Here is an 18,261-nt window from a genome sequence, read left to right as displayed (position 1 = left end):
TCGTGCCAAATAACATAATTTTTGAAAGGCAATATAACCAACTATGATTCTTTTCTAAATTAATTCTGTATTTCATACCAGGCAGAAGGTGCTAAAAGCAAAGTTCTGTGGAGTAGATCAGCCAAAGGAGCCTCCCTTCAATGTGAAAGTTTCGTTTTAAACTTAGTCTTAGGAAGCCCTCCTTTATGCTGTTAACAAATACATGTGATACAGCCTGCCTGGATCTTCTCTCCTCAGAACAGATAGGATATTAAAAGGCATAAGAAAGTTAAAATAGATTCATGAAAAAACATAGCCATGAAAAGAAAAAAACTAACTTTGAAATTTGTTCGCAATTTCTTAGGCAGGTATTATGATGGACACCACCCCCCAACACACACTCCTTCTGTAAATACTCCACATCTGTCTGTCACACTGAAAGGATAAGAGACTATAAAACAACCATCATCTGACCAGCTTGTGCTATATGTCATGAACTAGTTTCTGTAGACTATGCAACTAATTAAAACATAATTGATGATTGATACCGTGTTGTTAAAGAGCCATATAAATTACCTCTTGTGGCAGGAATGAATAGATAACATAAAAATGTATGAATGGAGGGGAAGATAGAATTAGTAACAAAAAGTCTTCTGAAGAAATAGAAGACAGCCTTGTGTTTCTCTTGCAAAACTCCTCCTATAGGAAACTTTCTTGTATTTGCCACCCTGAGTTCCTCAGAACATAAATTCCTAAAGAACAAGGAATTGGTTTTCAATACATTGCATGCAGCCATATGTAGCAACCTGGAATCAGAAACCTGTGTTAGAGTCCCAGCTCTACATTAGTGTGTGACCCTAGCTGAACCAGAAGGCTGCTCTGAGCTTCACTTACCCCTCTGTGGGTGGGGATTATCATCCTGTCTGTCCACTTGCTGAACACTGGTGTCACATCTTAGCCTTTAACTGCATTCTCATTAACAACAACAACAACAACAACAACATAATGTTGATAAAATTCAGTAGCAATTTGGAGGTGGCCAGGATGATTTCACTACAAAAAGCATTACTCTGGAGGCTGGGCAATGTGTGAAGTAAAAAGAGACAGAAGTCCAAAACTCCTAGAAATATCCAGGACATTCCCAGCAATGACTGTTCCTTCCTCCTTCCAGGCAGGAGCTAAATTTTTCTCCAAACTTTGGCTCCTGCCACTGTGGTGTGTGCGCATTGTGGATCTAGCCTGGCAGGTGGGAAGGTGGTGGCTTCCATGCCTCCAACAAATTAACTAGTGTTCATGGATGTTTTGCAGCTGCCCTGGAACCAGACTAGCAGTTATTAAAAAGAATTGCTGCAGCCATGAAGAAAGTACTGGTATCGTGTGTGTGCATGTATGAAGCATTGTTTTAGACGCCTGCCACTTCACCTGCTCGGGGTGGACACAATGCCAAGTCCTGCCTATGTTTTTCTTCTTCCTCTTTTTATTTCCTATCGAACTTACTGTAACTGCTAGCCTTTCCTTCACTAGAATTCCAGCAGGTTAAACATCATTACATAAATAGCAATTATAAAAAACCTTAATATAATGATATATATTTAAACCTTAGCCCTGAACACTCATAATTCAAATAAACATTCACAAAAGCATTCTCACTCTAAATAGAGGTGTGGGGGAGCGTTTGAATGGTTTTGGTTTTATTGATATTTGGCTAAAATTAGAATTGAATAAAATATCTGTGCATAGCACAGACATTCTACTATGGAAAGCTCTTTGTTTGTCCAATAGGCTTCAGAGCATTTCTTATTGAAACTAGAAAATCCAAGTCCCGGATTGTAAAGTCTTAAGTAATGAGGGTTATTATTTGAGGTGTTGATACCAATGCTGCATTCATAGGCATTTCATAGGCATATTCAGAAAATGAGATATCCATATAACTTAATATTCTGGAACATATCTCTCTAAGTGCCTAAACTACTTCACTTTGGGGGGGGTGGCTTTCAAAATATATTATGTAAGTCCCTGTTGTCTTAGAGTTCACAGGTTAATCCATTCTTAATGATTCAAAGTCATTATAAACATTAATTATTATGGCGTGTATAGTATGCTGTAATACAGGATGTCCTCAGAAGTTCTGCAGGTATGACTGGGTGTTTGCCCCTATGCTAAATGCTCCATACCACCATACTTTCTGAGTTCAGATGTATAAGTTTTATAATTTTTAACTTTTCTTTTTATATTGTTTCTCCTTGCTCATATGAGCAGAACTCTCTACACCTTTATGCTGTGCTTTTTTCCCCTCATATCTTCTGTATAGTGGACCTCTACGTATGCCAAGGTGGTCAGAATGATGTCTCACATACCATAAATTAGCCTTTAAGTGACTGACAGAAGGATGCTTTTAAGTACATATATTGAACTTTGGTTCTTAGATATTTAGTGGTATGTTTGTCAATCGTTGTTTCTTTCTTTTTTTCTTCTTTGGTTTGTTTTCTTCTTTGTTCCATTTCATAAGACTTTCAAGTGAGAGATTTCTAATTATGAAAAAAAATTAGCCACTATTCACACTCCTCTGATGAGAGTTCTAGGTTAGTATCACTTTAGGCAGCCAGTTGTCTTACCTATGGGTATACTGAAAACTGTACACCTTCTATTAGTCTAAATGATCATTTGTGGTACGTGAGCAAGGGTAAGAATCCTTTCTTTTAACTTCATTTTTCAAACATCTCACATAGTGCCTCACCCAAAGTCTGTTTCTAGAAAATATCTGATGATTAACAGATTTTAAAATAATTATCACATACAAGCTTACAAATGAAACTTTCTAAGATCTGAACTTGTCTTTCATGTTCTGGAAAATGCTTCTGTGTTTTTCACACATTGCTTTAAAAAAAAATCAAGAAAGACCAAGTTGGGCATAAATGATTTAAAAAATTGTACAGGAGCTGAAAATAGAACTCTTCATAGATAAGAATTCCAAGTACATTGCAGCTTTCCTCTGGGATTATTTTGTTGATGGAAGTTTTGTAGCTCATAATTAGAAACCCTTTAATTCATTCATTCGTTCCAACAATAGCATTTATTTAATGCCTGCTGGGCCCCACCAGGGATGCACAGGCAGATCAGACACAATCTCAGGAAACAGACATTTTGGCCAGAATTTGAAGGTTGCTGTGAGTCAGAGCCCAGGTGCCATATGTTAGAAGCATTCCCTCAGTTAAAACCGAAAGCTTTAGAGTGAAGCATAACTTGTTTTTATAAACTAGCCTTGATTCTATTAGAACAATTGCAAATATTTCATGTTCTGGGAAGAAATCTGGAGAAGTAGTGTCATAATGTTTTCCTGTTCGCTGACAAGTCATTCAGTAGCCCTGTCCAAGATCATTTAAAATAGCCTGGAAATAATCAGAAGCGATGTGCCTCTGCGGAGCACACTTGGAGGATGCCTGTCGGCAAGTGATGTTTTAAACCCTGGATTTGTTTCAGACCTGTTGTTAGGTTTCTTTATGAGAATTTATGTGTTTAAAAACATGTTGTCTCCAGAAGAGTTAATATAAATGGAAGTTAAGAAATAATGGAGGTTTCATACACAATAATCATTATTAATTCTATAGTTTTACTAATCTCTTCTGCTTTCTAATCGAATACACAAACTTGACATCTCTCCCTCCCTACCATTAGCTTGCTTTGTCGGTGATTCATCATGTTTTGCATATATAAAAGACTAATAATCTTAAATAATGTCACTTAATCATATCTGATCATCATAATTTTGTAAGGCAATCATTGGCGTAAATTTTGAGTGAAGTAACCATTGCATTGTTTATGAAGCTTCTTTTCCACTGTATTTTAGCATTTAGAGTATTTTGCTAGCCTTGAACATCGAGGTAATTTGGTAAAAATTATTAATTTTTTATTTACTGGAAATCACAAGGAACACATTAAATCTTTCCAAGGAAAGATTTCAGGCAGAATCCTAATATGATTCTTAATTAAATTTATTTGTTTTTAGGAGTGTTTAAAAAGTAAAAAAAAAAAAAAAAAAAAAAAAAAACTTGTTTTCAGAGAGTATAAAGCCTATTATTGAAGAATCACATTTAAACATTCAGCAAATATCTTTGAAATAGAATAGATAAACTCAGAGTTTTTAAGATGACACATTCTGATCCTGAAGAGTGTGGCTAGGTGGATGGAGTAACAAAAACATCCACTTTGCAAGTGAAAAATTCTCTTAATTATTTGAGTGCTCTAAATACATAACGTCAAATACATGGAAACTTGGTATTATTTGATGACTAAATTGATTCACTGTTCACACTGTTCATCAGTATATTTTATGTTGCTCATATAGTTATAAAGTCTAGTTGTAGTTCATGAACCATTCCAATGCAATGATTATTAATAATTAACAATGCCCCAGACACTAATCATTTCCATGTTTATTGCCTGATTTTTTTTTTATTTGTCCTGAGGATTGAACTCAGGGGCTCCTTACCACTGAGCTGTATCCCAGACCTTTTTATTTTTTTTTTATTTTGAGATAGAGTCTTGCTAAGTTGTTGAGGCTGGCCTTGAACTTGCCATCCTCCCACCTCAGCCTCCCGAGTCACTGGGATTACAGGGGTGCATCACCCGCCCAGTTTATTGCCTGATTTTGCAGGTCTTAAAAACATAGTTAGAGATAGATGTTATTTTTTAAGTTTTATAAGTTAAGAAACCAAAGTTTATGGAATATAAGTCACCAATCCCACACAGTCCATAAGTGTGAGAATTGGGATGGGAAACTAGATTTTCCAATAACAGAACTTTTTCCACCACACATTCCGCTTTCAATGAAGTATTCACGTATTCAACAAATATTTACCCAACATCCGAATGTTCTGGCCACTATGGTAAGCTATAGCATAAAATACAGGGGAAAAAAAACAGATAAGGTGTTTCCTAGCCCTAGAGTTGACAGACTAGTGAAGAAAACAGAAAAGATAACAACTGATTACCAAAAACAAGGTGAAGAATCAGGTTTTCAGAAAGGGAAGGAGGAGATGCCAACAGGAGCCCAAAGCTTCCCTGATGGAAGTTTAGGGTTTGGCGGAGACCTCCTGAAGTCAGTCCCACTAAAACTGAGGTCACAGGACTGTAAAAATAAATGGACGGATAGTTCAATTATTATCATTGGTGAATTCTGTGTGGTCGGGGCGGGCAGGTACATGCGCAAAGCATCCTGGCTCATGTCATCAAAACAACATTCTACCTTCCTGGTTCACCTGTCTTATTGTAAACAAATACCCTTTCTAAGTCTATTTAATGCCACATTTTTCTAATTTTTGTAATTTTTGCTGATGATTTCACTGTTTAAAATGACTCCCAAGGATAGCACTTGTTGAAGAGCATTCCTAAGCCCAGAAGGCTGTGATGCACCTCCTGGAGAAAACCTTGTATTAGCAAAGCATCCTCCAGCCAAGAATCCAGGAAGCATAATACTGTTGACTGTGAGTTCAGTGTTCACAAAATATGTTAAGTACTGTGTCTTTAACCAGAACCACATAAAACAAAGTTATGTATCAGTTGACAAAACTGCTCTGCGCAAAGACTAGCAGAGACCTACATCTCCAGAACAGTGATTCCATATTCACTAACTCAGTGTTCCTGGTGACTTTATTGCACTTAATAATAGCAGATAACCAGAACCAACAGTGTATAAATAAGTACGTGACAACTGAAGCACTGAGGAGGATGTAGAGCAACTGGAACTCCCATATACTGCTGATAGAAATGCAAAATAGCACAGCGCATCTGGAAAGCATTTGCCATTTCTTTTTATTAATTTCACACATCCACCCCATTTGATCTAATAATCCCACTCCTAGGCTTTTACCCATGTAAAATAAAAAATATATTCACATAGCAATGTGTACAGGAATGTTCATAGAAGCTTTATTTATCAATTTCAAAAAAAAATGAAAACAACTCAACTGTCCTCCAGTTGGGGTATGAATAAGCAAACTGAGAAATAGAAATGTATCAATATTGATGTATTCATCAATGTGGGATGAATCCCAAATGCATTGTGCTCAGAAGTAAAAAACGAATAAACTAACAAACAAGTCAAAAGACTCCATAATGTGGTATTCTATTGAAATACTATTCTTTAAAGCTAATACTATAGGGATAGAAAACAGATTTCTGGTTGCCAAGGTTTGGAATAGAGGGATAAGTTGGCTACAGAGGCACATGAAGGAATGCTGGGGGAGAGGTGTTTTGTGTTAATGGTTATAAAATTAAGTGCCTTTTTCAAAACAAATAACTTTACACTAAAACAATTTTTACTACTTATAAATTATATTTTAATAAGAAGATGAAAAATGGAGATCTGAAGGATGAATCAAAGTACGATTTTTCCAGTTGGCCATAGTGATAACAGAAAAAGACATTAAAACAGTACCCTATGTGCTTTACTGTAGTTCTAGTTGATAAGCTACTGTTAGAGTAAAACAAACCCTATCTAGTAATTTATATTACATGATAAATTGAGCAGTATTAGCTCTGAACATATAAAACATGTTTTCTTGCCTCTTGTTTTGTGATGCCTAAATCTAACATAGTGACAGGAAATAGTTTTTTACTGTTTTTTTGACAAGTGCTGAAATCTGGGAACTATAATTTTAATACATGCATTATTCATAAGAGGACAAAATTTTATTTGATTTAAATTATCCAGTTAAATGGCAGCTTGACCTTGGGATAACAGAGAAAACAGACAACAGAGCAAATATGATAATATCACTTATCTTGCTTATATATGATTATTTAATGATAGGCAACTGTCAGACATGGATGGTTTAGCTGCTCATGTCCTTGGAAGCAGGGAGACCTACCACATGATCTTTTGGGGTATCACCCAACTCTTGCAGTTACCTTTTTTATTCTTCCTTGTTTATAATGACTTTGCCACATTATTATATTTCAAGGAACAAAGATGTTATAAATCAAATCACCATTATAGTCTACCTTATGAAAGTCAGTTTCATCATAGAACATGTATCTAACCTTTGGATTAAAGGGTGAGTTGGACTTTCCAAGATTTTATTATACATAAGCCTTTACAACAAATTCAATACTGCATATTAATTGTTTCTCAATAATGTACATCTCACATGTATCATGACATTTTGAAAATTATTTTAGCCAGCCTCAGCAACTTAGCAAGGCCCTATAAAACTTAGTGAGACCCTGTCTCAAAATCAAACTTAAAAAGAGCTGGGGAGGGGCATCAGTTGTGTCTCAGTGGTAGAGCACTTGCCTGGTATATGTGAGGCACTGGGTTCTATTCTCAGCACCGTATATAAATAGATGAATAAAATAGAAAAAAGAGATGTCTGTCAACATATAAAAAACATAAAAGGGGGGACTGGGGACATAGCTCAGTGGTAGAGCACACCTGGATTCAATTCTCAGTACCATAAAAAAATAAAAATTATATTTTAGTTAAACTCATTGCCAACACATCTGAAGGGTATGTATGTACGATGTTTTTGTACAAATTAAAAAAAAAACTGTATTAATGATCACAGTCACTTAATAAATGCATACAGCAATTTACAAAAAGTGCATAAAAATTAAATGGATCTATTTAAGATTATTTTGCTATCAAAGCCATTTGTTAGGTGATTTAACTAGACAAATGAGATACTATATTATGTGGCATATGTTGCAAAAGTGATTTACAAAAAGAGCAGCAAGATAAAATTTGCTGTTGAGGTGAAGACCTTTATCTTGTGCTTTTTCATAGTGTGAATTATGAAATTGCTGTGTTTTATATTTTCAACATATTTGGAATCTTTTAGAAATGCCAGTATTAGCTTCTATGTATTTTAGTTTCCTTGCAATCCTATCTAACATTCCATTATCAATATTTAGTGTTGCTTAATTATTCCAAGATACAAAAAAAAAAACCTCCTCTCAAGAGTTAATTTAATATGTAGCAAGTGTTTCTTAAATATACAAATGGCAACATTGTTTTCAAACAGGATAATTACAACCATGTACAGTATGTTTCTTCATTAGTAGTAATTAAATAATTTACTAAATTGTGCAATAATTCATAATGACACATGCTAACCGTGCTAGTGATAAAAGAATTTCTTGCACAGATGCCTAGATGTTCTTAGAGTGGTAATTTTTTATTTCTGAAGAAGTTATCTTGCTATTTAAAAAATACTGGTTAATGCTGAATTCAAAGAAAAATTATAAAAATTTTTGAAAGTCATAGCATAATGTTGGAATGTGTACCCCAGAACCAGTTTACCTAGGATTTTTTTTATGATTCCACCAGTTGCCAGTCTTGTGATCTTAGACAAATCACTTAATTTCTCTGTGTCTGCCTTGCCTCATCTATAAATTTAGAGTAAGAAAAGTATAGAATTTTGTTTGATGAATGAAATCTTTAAAAGAACATGAAATAAATGAATACCACAAGGAAGTCCCAAGAGATGGTTAACCAGTAAGAGAGGGAGTAGCAGCAGTATTGAATAATGATTGGAAAGCTATTTTGATTTCAGAAAATTACCTTTGGGGACATAAGGTTTAACTAGATACTACAAATCAAATGTGAATATGGGAGCTTCAGAAAAGAGTGTCTAATTTACCTTCATCCCACAAAACGTAGGAATAGTTTTTCATTCAAAAGAGTGATGATTATTTTTTAATGTGAATCTAACATATTTAGAGGACTTTAACATTTTTATTAAAAAGAAAATACATAGTCAAGTCTGTTCTTGTTTCAGTGCTCAAAAAACACTCGTACCATGCAGGACTATGACATAAATAATAGATGGACTTCTGAGAGAAGAGAAACGACTTCTGATCAGACACTGTCAGCCCAGATGAATCCCATCCTATAAGCTGCAGCTTGAATGTGAGCATCAAAACCACTATTGACATGTGGCACAACTGTCTGAAATGTCAATAGTTATAAAATGAGTATTTCATAATGCAGAATAATTGATTACTCTGCTTGACTGAACAGGAACATATTTTCTCTGTGAAAGCAAAATAATGCCAGCGTTTGCTCCTGGAATGCTTCTAGCTGCGAGACTTGGATTTCCCAACGAAGCCCACATTACTCTGCAGTCTTGATCATGCATGACAAAAATAGGGAAAACCATCTGTAACTGCTTATCTTTTCTCCATTATTTGAAAATATATTTTAAGATAGTTCTTTAAAAAATAAAATATGGCCTATATACGAAGCATCTGTATTAATAGAACTGTCTCAGATAATTTTCAGAACAGAAATGGATGAGATACAAAATCAAATAACATTCAATTTATCTTGCTCATCCTAAAATGCTCTGCTTAGCTTTTCGCTCTGATGAAATAACACCCATTTCCAGTTTTATTCTTCCTCAGTGTGCTGTGATGTGGAACTCTTTTGCTCTATGTGTTTTATTAAGTGTAATTTAACTTTATGACTATCAAACCAACTATTAATCCTTACAATAGACTATGCAATAGGCAAGCTGCAAAGAGATTTATTTTCTGAAGCACAAATTCCCTTTTTTGCTCTCAGTTTTTTTTTTTTTCAAAAGTCATTCTCTGAATGTGTATAGTTTGAAGTTCTCTGTACTGGGTGCTATGAGGGAAGGCAGGAGAAATGGCTACAATCTGCATTTGAGACGTTCTCCCCTCTTGGTCTCTATGTATTTTATGCTACTGTGAACCTCCTCACTACTAGTTTTCCTTAAATGAAAAATGACATTTTTGTCTCTTTCCTTTATCTATGTTCTGTGCTTCTTCCAAAAAAACCCTTCACTCCTGTTTGTACCCTGATTTGGCCTTTAAGGTCTAGACCAGGTGCTACTTCCTCCATGAAATCCTTCTTATAAAGCTTAAGATTAACCCTGCACAGAGTAACCTTGCTTATTCTTGGCTTATATAGCACTTTATTTCAGGAACACTTAGAATATGTGTCTCACATTCTGTCTTACGTTATAAGCATTACATTCATTTTCCTGCTAGATAATGAGCTCTTTGAAGGACAGACATCTTAATATTTTTCTTCCTTCTCTCTGTCCTAGAACAGTATCATGCACACAGAAGATGTTTAGTTGTGGCTTATTAGAAGAGAGCTTGCTCTCTTATAGGAAGAGAGGTAAAAAGAACCTGCCATGTCACAAGTCCTCTTGGGCCTAGAGGAACCTTAATCCTTATTCCTTTTTGGATCTCCAATACTTAGCAGGTGCTTTATAAATATTTGTTTTATATATATATATATACACACACACACACACTACAGTTTGAAAATTGTAGAAAGCTTAGCAAAATTGCATATTTATAGTCATTTCAACAAATCTTTATTAAGGGTCAGTATTTAATGCCAGGTACAGGTTTTGTGTGTATAACAATGCCTAGATCCAGGTGGGTTGGGGGTGGTAGAAGCAGTTCCCTTGTAAGTCTTACTAAGAAAAATCACTCTGTTCTTTCTATATATTGTCTAATTTAATCCACCTAGTGGCCCTCTAACACTCTCCTCTCCTTATTTCACATGTGATGAAACAAAGGTTTGCTCAAGATCTCTCAGCTAGTGAGTGGGATGAAGGCTGGTCTTGAGCCCAACTTTGTCCAACCATAGCTCATTCTGCCATAGCATAAAGTTCAATGAAATAAAGAAGACTCCTTAGAGAAATGAATAGAGATGGCACAGCAGAGAGAAAGGAATGACAGTGTTCCTGAAAGCAGATGTGGGATATCTGGGCACAAGAGCACCTTGAGGCCTATTCTCACGACCTCATTCTATAGGCAAGGAAAGGGCCTGCTGTCCCAAGATGTGAAATGACTGCTCAAGGGAAAATGGAAAGCTAGTGACAAGAGTGAAGCAAGATTCAGGATTCCAGGTTCTGAGTTCATACATATTTCCTGAATTCCCTTAATTATATATATTATATAATATATATACATATATATGTATATGTATATCCACTGCCATCTCTCGCATAGCCCATGGGAACTTGACAGAATGGAGGGTGCTCTTGCCTCTGGTCTTTTTGCTTGCTGCTTTGGCAGGCGTGTGTCTAGTGAGGCACCTGCTGCCTACCTGTTCTGTGGAGTTGCTTAGTTCTGTAGGCCTTGTGAACTCTACCCTTTTTCCTCATTGAGATGGTTACAAAACATACGCCAGTTCTTTGGATTTCCTAATAGGTGAATGAAATACTTGCTTTCAGACATCCCAGAATCCCTACATCACAGTCTCTCTCCTGCCAAATCTTTCACCTCCATCATTCCATTACATTAATCGCCACACTAATTATTTGCAGCCATCTATCAACTGAATGGCAAATTGCTGTGCAAACATCTTTCCAATGGGCAACCCAACACTCTGCCTTCTTTAGGAGTGTTCACTTACTTTGGGAAGTGTCTTCTGTAGGGATTTTAGAGCAAAGGTCAGCTGGGTGGTGACCTCATCTTCAAGATGAAAACTATGGTCTAGTTCTTGCTTGACTCTCCAGCACAGTGGAGGCACATAATAAACACTCAATAATTGTGGTTGTGGATTGCTTATGAGAAATATGTGCATGTGAATAGGTATGTATAAAATCAAAGATGTCTTTGGCTACCAAAATAGTTTATTTCAACATATTTCATGGACTATGCATATGTATACATGCATGCAAATTTAAATCTACATCTATGTCTAGTATGAAACTCATGAAAAATGTTGGGGTTGTAGCTCAGTGGTAGCACACTTACCTAGCATGTTTGAGGCACTGAGTTTGATCCTCAGCAAGCACCACATAAAAAATTAAACAAGGGCTGGGGATATGGCTCAAGCGGTAGCGCGGTTGCCTGGCATGCGCGGGGAGCTGGGTTCGATCCTCAGCACCACATAAAAATTAAAAATAAATAAATAAATAAATAAATAAAGATGTTGTGTCCACCAAATACTAAAAAATAAATATTAAAAAATTCTCTCAAAAAAAAATTCTCTCTCTAAAAAAAATTAAACAAAATCAAGGGTATTGTGTCTATTAAATTTTTTTAATTATGAAAAAGACAATATTTATAGAATTATCCCCTTCCTCTTAACACTCCTAAATAAGAGTTTCCCTTTCTTACTGGACACTGGCTGCTTCTGGACTCAAAATTAAGCAAAGCTCTGATCAATGTAGTTAAGTTTGTGCTTTCTGTGTAATCTCCTGAGTAATTTTTCTAGAACTCTTGGATCTGGCCCCATTTGGTCTATAAGAAACCTCATCCCCTGGCTCTATTTTGGACAGAATGGTCCAACCCCTAAAGATCACAATGCAGGATGGCCAACGATTCAGCTGAATCAAGCTGCCTAGGACCACATTAACCTTCCACTGATCCCTTTCTTGTTCAGTTAGAAAGAAATTAATTGAATTAGCAAGCTGCCACACACTGGAGAGAGAGACACAGGGCCTGGGCAAGACAAAACCAAAATGCTTTCTTTCACATGCATTTAAAACTTTAAAATCATCTTCATCCTAGGAGACTTGGGATAAAAACTATTTTCCCCAATAGCACACTGTATGTGTAATTCACGGTGGTATACTATGAGATCAGATCCTTTGTGGTGAAAAACCAAATACATTACCATAAAGTCAAGTATCATTTCTTCTGAAAGTGGGAAGATTAGTACCAATTTACTAATGATATTACAGTCTAGACACCTGCAAAAGGGCACCAGGCTTCCCCCCACCCAACCCCATAGGCATTTTGGAACAATCTGGCATCAGAAGTATCTCCCTACTTCCTTGCCAAGTACCAGATCCACTATGAAATCCAGCACACAGGGACACCATGTGGGGCTCTGGGGGACTCAGGAAAATTATCTGTCTTTATAAGTATCTTGTGTGCCTTCTTTTCCTGAGAAAAAGCCAACAGAAAAATGTAAGTTGGGAATTAATATATAACACACTCTTATTCGTGGTAAAGAACTCCCATCCCGTTTAGTTATCTTCACATAGCAATATTATTATTTTTTCTTTTTCAGTACACTTGGTAAAAAGAAAAAGATGGAAAAAATATATTGCTTAGCATTGTTTCCCCCATTGTAGTACTCTGATCCTTTACTAAAATCCATCATTATTCCTACACACTTGTCTTATTTTAATATTGTATCATATTTCTATATTATTGTATTTTAATATACAGTGGGTACAGATTTACTGAAATGTATCATTTATGGCTCTAATTTAGTATTATTGGAAGTAGATATGGATTTTTTCATTCCTAGCTGATTTGTTTGGTTGGAAACTTAATAATTTCAAAGAAAATTTATATTTCAAGTGTTTTTTTTAAAAAAAAAAAAACAGTCTCTCATCTTTACTTTAAAAGTTTTGTGAGAGCATGTGTTAATATAAAGAACAGTAATATACCCTGGGTTAAAAGCTGAAGACATTTAATAGAGGCATGAATTACAAATAGCATCTAGCCACACAGGAAGGTTAGGACTTAATATCTGAAATTCTGTTGCTCATTAGTTGTAGGATGCGAATGAAATACGTTTCTAAAAGGGCAAGGTCAGTATTACATTATCCTGGAAATGTCTTTGTTGAATAAATGTGTGAATATTTCAAGTAAGTATTATGAGATTATATTACTATTGGGGACATTTCTATAGGAAAAATAATTCTACTACTTGTAATTGCAGGAGCATATGTCACGTTACATGTCACTCCCCATTACCGATTTCATTTGAAATGGTCTGGAAATAAATACCGATTACTAGTGATGTAAGACTATTTACCTTGGAGTCAGATGTCTGACAGCCAGGCTAGAGCTAATGGATTTGGTTATTTTCAAAGCATTATTTTCTAAAGCTGGATACTGTTTTAAAGAGACATTGTAAATTCTCAGAGTTGTACATCCAAATTCATTTACATCAAGTATGGAAGAATATAACTAGGAAAATGCATTCTCTGATTTTTTTTTTTCATCCTTTAACAATATAAGAAAAAGGAAATTGGATCCAGGACCTACCAACAGGATAGTTTGGTCTTATCCTTCCTTCTTCTAATTGTTAGCACAAAGGAAATCAAGAACCAAATTTGAATGACGGTGTCCATGTAACAGAGGCGTTGCCTCACTGGGAGATATAGTTGCATCATGGGAACATGGTGTGATTCAATTTCATAATTGTAAACATTACAGTGGGTATGGTTAATTCATTTGAAACTCTTGTCCATTTTGCTATGGCTGGACAGCTGAATTGACATGGGTAGGTCTTGGCTTCACACTTTCATAATTTCTTATTTTGGTGGTTTTATTTGCAAAGTATTCTAAAGGGAAAAAAACTGTACTGGGATGGATTTATCTGAGATCAAACTTTTTTTTATAAAGCCACAGTTGGATTGAAAGACAATGGACTTTTCTGGCTTTCTAAATTAGAGCACTGTGTATATGCTTGGAAAACTTAATTTTGCCTTGAAAGGGGGTTGAGAGTGGGGAGTGTGTGAATTTTTGTTTTCTACAGTGCTGATTATCTGCATGTGTTTTAAATTATGGCCCAACTCAGGCAAGGACTATTCAGTTGTATGGGGAAAAAAAATGACCATCTAATATTTATAAAAAGAAATAGCCATCCAATATTTTAAGTTGTAAGAGGACAAATCAGCAGAAAAGAAAGCAGAATTGAAATTTCTCGAAGGAAGGAACAGCAGTAGGTACCGTTGAGAATCTTTTTCTGTTATGTTCAATACTATAGATACAATGACCAAAGTTTTAAATAATGCAGATTCTAGGTTCAGTAGCATCTGAAATTCATCGTAAGGAAATTCATCTGTATAATAATTATGTCATAATTTACGTTTTCATGAGGCTAGTAAAAAGGATTAAGCTTCAAAATTTGGAAGAAATTAAGTCTTACAAGTTAAAATTCGCAAAGTTGGCCTTTAGAGACTCCCCCCCCCCCCGCCCCGTCCAAAACACAATGTCTCATCTTTAGGGTATGAAAACTAGAGCCTTTTCTACTTGTAGACGGGTTCTCTGGAGAGAGTGCTGGATATGACAAGTCTGAGAATTTAGTGGCTCAAATCAACCGGCAACTGGAGCTCATTTAGGTCACTCACATACAATTTTCTGCTCTTCGTCCAGGTATTGGTGGTCCTGAACGCCGGACGGAGGGTGGGGAAAAACCAGGACCTTAGATGTTGGTATGAAGAGGTTTACCAAGAGTTGGATGGGTGGAGTTCCCCCCCCCCCCCAGGCAAAGTTTCTTCTGAAAGACTTACGAGGAGCTCACTGCTTTCTCCTCTCCTCGAACCGGTCCCCAGTGGCTGCGTTCTCCACCTGCGTAGTGGAGGCTATACCTTTCCAACAGAGCTGGGGCACTTTGGGAAAATAAGAGGAAAAGCATCCCCCCAGACTCTCCTTTTCTCCCCAAGGCTGGACTATTTGTCAGGGGCTAAGGCTCGGGAAAGGAAGAGAGTGGCGTCGGGTTGTGTGTCTCTTGCCATACGGAGTTGGGAGAGAAAGTAGCAAGACGCGCTTTCCTCTGGGCGCTGAGCGCCGAAAGCTCCCGGGCGGCCACAGGTGACCAAGCATACGAAGATTAGGCTGGGGGTTTGAGCACCCGAGGGCCGCGCAGAGCCGGGGTGGACCCGCCAAGCCGCTGCAGCTCACCTGCCCGCGGGGGCGGGGCGGGGCGCGGCGCTGGGGCGCGCCTGCCTCCCTCCTCCCGCCTCCCGCCCCGAGAGGAAGCGGAGGGGCGCGGTGTAAACAGAGCGGCGGCCGTGATGTCAGCCGGTCACATGGAGCCTCTTATGGCTCGGGATGGCTCTCGGCGGGCGGGCAGCTGCGGCAGCTGCTGCTGTGGCTCGGGCGGCTGCGGCGCGGCGGCGGCAGAGGGGGCTCCGGGGTCGGACAATCCGCTCTCCCTGCGCTCTCCGCACCGCGGCTTAAATGATGTATTTTGTGATCGCAGCGATGAAAGGTGAGCCCGGGCGCCCCGCCGGGGCCGGGTGGGCTGGCTGCTCGGGGGGCGGGGAGGAGGGCGCGCAGGGGGAGGGGTGGGCGCGCCTGCCCGAGCGCACGTACTGCCCGGGGCTGGGCGAGGGAGCCCCGCCAGGGCCTTCTGGGCCAACGCAGCGGCGCCACCTGAGCCTGGCCGCGGGATCGGCCTGCCTCCTCTTAGGGGCAAAGGCGCACGGGCTGGACTCCCCCCCACCTCCCCCTTTTCCGTGCTCGTCTGCTTCTGTCAGTCGCCTGGGTCCGCCTGGCACCCGGCGGGGCTCCCAAAAGAAAGTTTGCCGGGAGTGTCGCGCTTCGCGGAGGGAGGAAAGGGTCTAGGCAGCTGGGGGCAAACGCGGCCGATTCCCAGAGCCCGCACCCCGGACAGCTCCGGCCTACGTTGGGGAGGCGCCGTGGCCAGGCCCGGCAGAGTGTGCGAATGGTTCGTGGTGTCACCCCGGGGACTGGTTAGCGCCCCAGGCCTTGGGCCCTTTCTGTCCAGCGGCTCTGAGCGCCCGAGCTGCCGCCCGCCGGGGAAGTGCGGCGAGTCAGTGTTGCGTCCCGCCGCGGCCACTTCCGAAAGCGCGCGGCCCAAGCGAGACCCGCGCTTGAGCTTGCCAAGACGCTGTCGTCGGCCGCCCTAGCCGCAGCGCACCCCCGCTTGATACTTAACGTTTGTAAATGGATGTGGGAAGGCAACTTATCAGCCCACAAGATTCGCTGGCAGTAACGGAGGTTAGACCGTGGTGAGGGCCGACATGCGCGGGTTAGTCGAGGCCAATCCTGCGCACCCGGCCTTACGCCCTGACCAGGACTCCTTAGCCTGGCTAGTAGCCGGATGCCAGGGGGAAATGATTAGGGGGAAGACTGATTCGAGGTGCTTTCAGGTGGGGAGGAAAGGAGCCGTGGCAAGCAAGTCAGGGAAGTTTCTGATAGGAAAGACAAAGTTTGGAGGTGTGCAGGAAGTCGTCCTGTGCTGCCCCGAGAAACCGAACCCTCTTAGACTGTTGCAAACAGCCCCGGAAAAACTCAGCCCGCTCCTGCGTCTGCTGGTTCCGGGCAGTGGATAATCTGCCTGAGCAGCTTCGCAGGCCCAGCCGCCGGGCTTGGGGATTTAAGCCCCATCTGTTGGCGGTAGACAGGGCTCCCGAACACCCAGCAATGGTGCAGACCCAGTCTGTCTTGTGGGTTCTGCTCAGCTGTGCGGGCGCCCTAGGCGCGTTAAATGTTTGCTACGCTGGGATTTTGTAGCAATCCAGGATGGAGGACACCAGTTTGGTATCTAAACTGGGTTTATTTTCGGATTACCAAGCTTTGCCTTTCTTCATTAGAGATTGGGTGGCATCTCTTTTATTAATTATTAACAGGTCGAAACGTAGTGGGTGCTAAGATGAGCTGCTTGAGATGAAATCTTTCTGTACGATGTGCCCTAAAGCAAATTTTCTTTCTATTCCCCTGAGGCTTGCGGGGAATGGGATTTAATCATTCTCAGAATATGCAACTGATATAGTAAAAGAGAGGAAACCTTCCCGTGATACACGCTCTTAAGCATGTAAAAATCATTTGGGAAGAAAAATATGTTAAAGAGTTCTTAGCGAGTTCTTATGTAAAAGAAATCTATTGTCTCTGTCCCCCACCCCACCCCCCACCCCGCAAAAAAAAAAAAAAAACTTTCAAGATGTTTCTGCATTTCATTAATCCTCTAAGTGTAAAATTACTCAAATAGCCTTTGTGAAGTCATTTTCTCCTATTTTCCCTTAAATTATATAAGAGCTTTTGCTAATTGTGGCATATCAATGCCATTCCTCATGCATTTTATTAGTGTAGTTTGTGTTGAATTCAAAAAACAGAGGCTGAGACATTTTAAATTGATTTTTACCCCCAATGAACAGTAACCACCAAACAATAAGGAAAGTATGTTCTCATAATTTAATGTTGATGTTACATAGAACACAGGCTTTTGACATAGTTCTAGCATAAAGTGAAGTTCTACTACAAACTATCCCTTACTAGTAGAATCACAAGAATCTCACACATTCCCCCTCCCCAAAAGCTCTTGTTCACACTTTTTTGTCTTGGAGTGACCTCTGGCTGCCATAAAATAATAGATTCATAGCATTGTGCTTTGAGAAAAGTAGCTCCAAAGTACTGGCAATGAAATTTTTCTATAAGCTCAGCTGCCAGAGACAGAGCATGCAGTATCTGGACAATTAGAATATTTCATTCCCAATATCATGACATCCTGTGTTTTAATGGAATTATCTTGCTTTGGTGCAAACTTTAACTGAAGGAAAATAGTCTGTGGGAAAATGAGAGATGCCG

At 39.0% G+C, this 18,261-nt stretch overlaps 1 protein-coding gene across 2 annotated transcripts in view; it reads left to right on the top strand.

The window, feature by feature from the left end:
* Rora (RAR related orphan receptor A) overlaps positions 1 to 18,261 on the top strand; it is a 675,937-nt gene that overhangs the window by 565,188 nt on the left and 92,488 nt on the right. Inside the window, exon 1 of one of the 2 annotated variants that reach the window (XM_046460900.2) lies at positions 15,765 to 15,922. The exons of the other annotated variant lie outside the window; for it this stretch is intronic. Coding sequence (XP_046316856.1) covers positions 15,892 to 15,922 — 31 coding nt within the window. The 5' untranslated portion in view covers positions 15,765 to 15,891. Of the gene's footprint in view, positions 1 to 15,764; positions 15,923 to 18,261 lie in introns of those variants that run through there. 2 annotated transcript variants of the gene reach the window in all.

The sequence above is a fragment of the Marmota monax genome, unplaced genomic scaffold (genome assembly GCF_021218885.2).
Source record: "Marmota monax isolate L192 unplaced genomic scaffold, Marmota_monax_Labrador192_F-V1.1 WCK01_AAM20220418_F8-fsc00001, whole genome shotgun sequence".
Classification (NCBI taxonomy): Eukaryota; Metazoa; Chordata; class Mammalia; order Rodentia; family Sciuridae; genus Marmota; species Marmota monax.
Note: the sequence above shows the minus strand (reverse complement) of the source record. Positions and strands in the feature narration are given on the sequence as shown.